We start from the raw sequence: 5,605 nt of genomic DNA on the forward strand, positions 1-5,605 counted from the left end.
ATTATTATTATTATTATTATTATTATCGTTATTATTATTATTTTTAAATTGAATATAAGCCTAGCTCAAGGCTGGAATAACGCCTAACATAGCTATTTATTCAATATTCAGGTTAACTAGTCTCGAGCCACCTTGAACTAAAAAACACTATATTTTAAACATTAAAACAACGAAATTTATGTTGAAATTTTTAGTAAAGAGCAAAAACAAAGGTGAACACGAAAAATGCCATGGGAATTTAGGATTTTTAACTGAGTGAAAGTAAAGATACGAGTTGTTGCTTTATCGAAACACAAAATACAAGGTCTTCGGAAAAAAAAAAAACGTTTGCCATATTTACATCGCCAGCGTGACTTGGCGCCTGAAAATACATGTTTTTTTTCTTTTCAATTTAAGAGTATGGCAAAATGAGAAGCAGGCAATCTGTCAATCTGTTTGCAAAGGAAGAATCGTAAATTTAAATTCAGTTGTCTGAATGGCGTTTAATTAATTAACTAACTTTTAACTTATAACAATCGCACGCATGCAGGGCTCTAAAATATAATGTTCAACATCCTGCCTTTTGTCAAAACGTTATTAAAGGCGAGGAATATATTGACCTAACAGTGGAAATCGCAATAACGTCCTGATATAGACATGTATTCAACATTCACGCTAACTTTACCCCGAACAATTCTGAACAAAAAAATTAATAAGATGAAAACAATAAAATCAATGTTTAATTCCTAACAAAGAACCAAAATAAAGATAGGGAACACAGAAAATACCGTCGAAATTGAAGGTTTTTAACTGAGTGATTGCTTAAAACATGACTTTGGGAAGTATCTTTCACTGAAATAAAACATTCAGTCATAAGCAAGCGCAAGAAGGAATTTCTTCCTGTAAGCTTACTTGAGAAACCCGCAGATAGAAATATTTTGTTCACACAATAAGTGCGTCATTTAAGCGGAAAGTTCTAGTAAGAGCAAGAGGAGTCAAACTGACATCAGAAAAAATATAGCTTTGAATGACAGAGACAAAACATGCCATCTCTTATTAGAGTGTTGACTTGAAATAAGCAGTTATGTCGACTTCGCATCGCCAGCTGGTGCTAGCTCATTACTTTCCATAAGACTTGAGAACTTAAGACGTTTGTTACGGTGTAAAAATGAAAGTTTCTGCCCTCCTCATTTTTGTGTCATCGATTTCAATAATGCTTCATCCAACGCAAGCGGAGGGTGAGTTCGAAAACTTCCTTACATTTTCATTGATAGCCTTTAAATCGCATTTTATACTCTCATGCTTTGTGAATCCTTACATCCACTTGTCTGGGCTAGCATCCCAAACTCTGTCTCATAATCGGGTTGAGTTTGTTGTTGGTTCTTCTCTTCAACCTCTACTTCTAGATCTCGTTCATGTTTTCTTCCGGGTAGTCCTATTCTGCTCTCTTCATAAAAAGCGACATTTTTAAATTCCACTTTGACCAAGAATCCGAGTTTGTCTGGGTTTATCTGTGAACACCCTCAATATTTTCATTCAGTTAGAATTCGCAAAAATTACGCAGATTTGTCATGATAAAATTTTCTCAGGTAAAAATGACACGATATTTCATTAATCACTCACAGAAACGGAGAAAAATACCTTTTTTGGGTCACATTTTGTCTTCTGTCTGTTTCTTTTGCGAAAGTAATTTCGGGCCTTAATTGACGATACGCGAAAAGTATAAAAGATAAGACCCATGCAAAAATATAATTGTTCTATTTGGTTCAATAGTTTTCTTGATAATGATGATGATAATGATGATGATGATGATAATCAGGAGACTATGATCTAGATCACAGTATTTTGTGATAATTTGGGAAACTAATCTTCTAAAATTTGCATCTCAGTCATTTTTGTCTTTGTCTTTCGTGGAAGCTTTCTTTATTTAGCGCTCTTTGGTATTTTAAAGGTTAGTTTTTGCAATGTCAAAATACTGGGACAGGTTGTGAGATAAAGGAAACTTTTTTTAAGGAGATCTCAAGTTCTTGATGCATCGCTAAGTTTTCCATAAACAACACTTTATAAATAACACACCGGAATTGATTTGTAATTTGTCTCCCAATTTTGTTGCGCGTGTACGAGGTAGTCTGCACGAGACGTTCTCTAGTCTAACACTTACTGAAATGGACACGTCTCGCAACGTTTTCGTTACAGCAATCATTTTAAAAAGTAGAATTTGATTCCTCTTAATGCAACGTCGCTGCAACGAAAACGATGCAAGACATGTTTATTGCAAGGGACGTTACGTTGGGCGATTTTTCATCCATTTTGTGTCGCAACAAAATTGGTAGTTCCTTTAGTGTAAACCAGTGTAACAGCGCTTTAGGGTTTCAACACGATTGCCGACGGATAATTCTTCACAAAAAGCCTTGCGAAAAACCGCTACACCTATTTATCCTATAGCGTCGTTACGTTCTTCAAGATGATTCACCCCGTCAGCACATAAACAGAGATGAAGATAGGAAGGAATCTCAAAACCAACTATTTTCTCATTCAATGGGGAAAAAGGGATTTGTAGATTGCGTGTCTGCTTTGTATGATATCGCTTAAAAAAGGATAATGCTGACAAGGTAGTTAATCTTCCTGGTTTGTGTGATCTTTGCGGAAAATATCTCAAAAAAATTGCTAAATGCAGGAGGCGTTGAGTTAAAATGGCAAATAAACGAAATGCAGACTTTCTCCTTATAGCCCTAAAAAAATCTCCTACTACATGTAATGCTCTTGTTAAAAAAATACATTATCTGATGAACATGAATATGAACTTTGCGCCCATGGGTTTGTCGTTTTAATACTCTGCTATGAAGGTAATTGTTCTTTGTCACAGTATTCTCTATACCATCAAAACAAACAAATACAGCTTCTTACAGGTACAGGATCGTAAATGAAAAAACAAACAATCGACCATTTTAAAATAAGGAAGTTGTTGCCAATAACATGAGGACTACACTTGAAACATTTCATTTTCACAACAGTATAACAATGTATAAAGTTACCGGTTGTCCTAATTGTCCTAAAACCCCTAAATGAAGTCATTTGATGCGGAAAAATCTTTGTTCTTTACTTATATTGAGGTCTTTATGGTAGGCTGCAATGTGGTTGTCTCTTGAGCCAACAAACACGTTTTTTGATGTATTTTTGTTGTTGTTGTTGTTGTTGTTTTCCCGTCTTTTTTCTGTACTCTTTGTCCTTTTTTTTTTCGGCCCGAGCGGGTCAGTACAAATTAACCAGCTCTAATCTCGTACTCAGATCTCACTCTGTTTGACGCTGGCCGTGGAAGAGCTTGTTTAATATAGTAAATGGTTTGAACCCAGGAGTTAAGTCACTTGACTCTAAAAATGACTTCCGCTCAGGTTGTCGAAACGTCAGTCACCAACAACAGTTCTTTTCAGAACAACCCTCACCCTGACGATCACACTATACGAACAGCTGGTTTAATCTCGAACCAGCCCATGGGGTTTCCCATGTCCAGGAAAAACGTCTGCATTGCAAGTTATTTTAACGACAGTTTCTTTTTTTTTTTTTAATTTTCGACGACTCTCTGAAAAAATAATGCTTGGCTTTGTGGTTGCAACTGAACACAAACATTAAACTATTGCACGATGGTAAAGCAAAATAATTCAACCCGTCAGCGAATGTTTAAACACAAAGACAAGTTGCGGAAAACGAGTGAGAAATAGTGAAAACTTTGGACTCGCTCATTCCGTCGCCGATATTTCTCCGCTTCTTTTAACATCGCTACAGCAACCAAATTCTGACTTGCTGATGACATCAACGAAGAGGGGTGGGAGGGGGGTGACTTCCAAAACAATGTAAGGAGAAAATGAAACAACATCATAACCCACCCCCTCTACATACGTTATATGAGCCATGTATGCCTTATTACACAGTTGGTTTCATAGCTTTTAGCAATTTTGTTTGTTCAATCAAAAGCTTTTAGAAATTTTGTTTTGTTCAATCAAAGACTGAAACATTCTTTCCCCGGTTTAGTCAAGCCTCTAATCACGGAAATAATGCAGTTGTTTATGGTGGGCCAAAACTCAATGATTCCCTCACCAGCCTCTCCCAAGTTACGGAAGTTGACTGAGTTTGTGTAACGGAGGCGCCACTTTTTGCTCATGTATACGGTGCAAGAATAACATTTTATACAAACCTTGATCTTTTTCTCTTTATATGAATTTCATAGCTTCAGAACCAAGCCAACGGCTTTCTTATTCTGTAAGTATGAGTCTGGTCTTCACGCTGCTTGTGATGTGTCAGATGTCTTGTGAAATGGACGCTCAGCAATGTAGAAGCGAATATTCCATCCGCGGCATGATGTTAAAAGGGCATATCTTCACGGCCAAGAAAACTGCAAACTGGTTGAAGTGTGTAGACAAGTGTAACCATGACATCAGATGTCAAAGCTTTAACTATGTCATCAGCCAAGGCATATGTGAGTTGAACAACCGCACCAAAGAAGCCAGACCTGAAGATCTTGTTCCGGACAGCGATCGGTTCTATATTGAAAGATTAGATGGAAGAGGTATTGTTTCTCTTTGAGTGTTTATCTTTATCATTTTGAAGGAGAGGAAGTCGTATCCCAGAAAAAAAGTGCCCAAGACCTTCTGGCATTTCTAGGACTGCTAACAAAACCCGCAGTTTTTCGTCAAGAGATCTAAACAATAGTGATGTTTAGTTATGACAGAAAAGGCTAAAATAACAACTAATTTGCTTTTTAAATTTTCATTCCCTCTTGGATCAGTTCCCGAGTTGCCAGCTGAGTCGTGCGTCGAGATCAGGGCGAGTGAAGGAGAAGATGCATTCAGCGGTAATTACTGGTTCGATTCAGTTAAACCTGGCGTGGTAGTCCTGGCTCGTTGTGACATGTCTAAACTAGGTAACTAGACGTTCGGGGTTTTACTTCGATTTATTATTTGCAAATCTCTTCCAACAAGGCTCATCTACGTGCTATAAAATGCCTCATTTTCCAGGCTGTTTCTATGATTAGAGACTCTGTTTTCTACAAAATAAGGCAAATCTGCGATGCGTACAACTTGTAAATTTTTACGAACTTTTATATTTAAGTTATGTTACCCTTCTATTAATATAATGACCAGGAGTTTATTTTAATAAAACCTTCCAATAAGCTTACCCATAGCGAAAATAACGTTCAAGACATGGACATAGACTGTTTAATTTATGAGATGCTATTCATAAAGAAGAAGCCTAGCTTTAAAACCCAATCGGGCTCCCTCCGCGCAAAACTATTTGTTAAGGGTTAAAGCAGCAATAGCATTTTTATAGCCGAGAGCTACAAAGATAGGTTTCAGGTCTGCTATCTTCTCTCAACTAATAATTAGCTGTCAAGCAGGCTCTATCTTCCCCGTGCAACTGACAGCGGGTGCTCAGAACCAGAAGATTCCCACCAAGCACGAAATTGTCCGTGGAACAGATATGTTTGAAGGAGCAGATCCGTTGCCATTCCCTTACTGTACTATGATAATGATGGATATCTGATAAAGATGTTTTGTTTTTCTTTAGAAAAAGCAAATAATTCTGAAAGTTAGTAAGTTAGTTACTGATCTCTTTTGCCTATTTGCTCCGG

General features: G+C 37.0%; 1 protein-coding gene across 1 annotated transcript; it reads left to right on the top strand.

Moving 5' to 3' along the window:
- Window positions 1-1,066: 1,066 nt before the first annotated feature.
- On the top strand, window positions 1,067-4,905 carry LOC145494155 (uncharacterized). The gene is made up of 3 exons (XM_081473617.1): window positions 1,067-1,217; window positions 4,205-4,543; window positions 4,748-4,905. The coding sequence occupies exons 1-3, from the start codon at window positions 1,148-1,150 to the stop codon at window positions 4,903-4,905; spliced, it is 567 nt and encodes a 188-aa protein (XP_081329743.1). The 5' UTR covers window positions 1,067-1,147.
- The last annotated feature ends 700 nt before the right edge of the window (window positions 4,906-5,605 follow it).

This window comes from Orbicella franksi, chromosome 8, assembly GCF_964199315.1.
Source record: "Orbicella franksi chromosome 8, jaOrbFran1.1, whole genome shotgun sequence".
NCBI classification, from domain to species: domain Eukaryota; kingdom Metazoa; phylum Cnidaria; class Anthozoa; order Scleractinia; family Merulinidae; genus Orbicella; species Orbicella franksi.

Bases quoted from the DNA above. Each gene is read 5' to 3' on its own strand.
- LOC145494155 (XM_081473617.1), top strand. From the start codon at position 1,148: ATGAAAGTTTCTGCCCTCCTCATTTTTGTGTCATCGATTTCAATAATG. The intron at 1,218-4,204 runs GTGAGTTCGAAA...TGAATTTCATAG, and splicing joins TCATCCAACGCAAGCGGAGG to CTTCAGAACCAAGCCAACGG. The intron at 4,544-4,747 runs GTATTGTTTCTC...TTAAATTTTCAT, and splicing joins TGAAAGATTAGATGGAAGAG to TCCCTCTTGGATCAGTTCCC.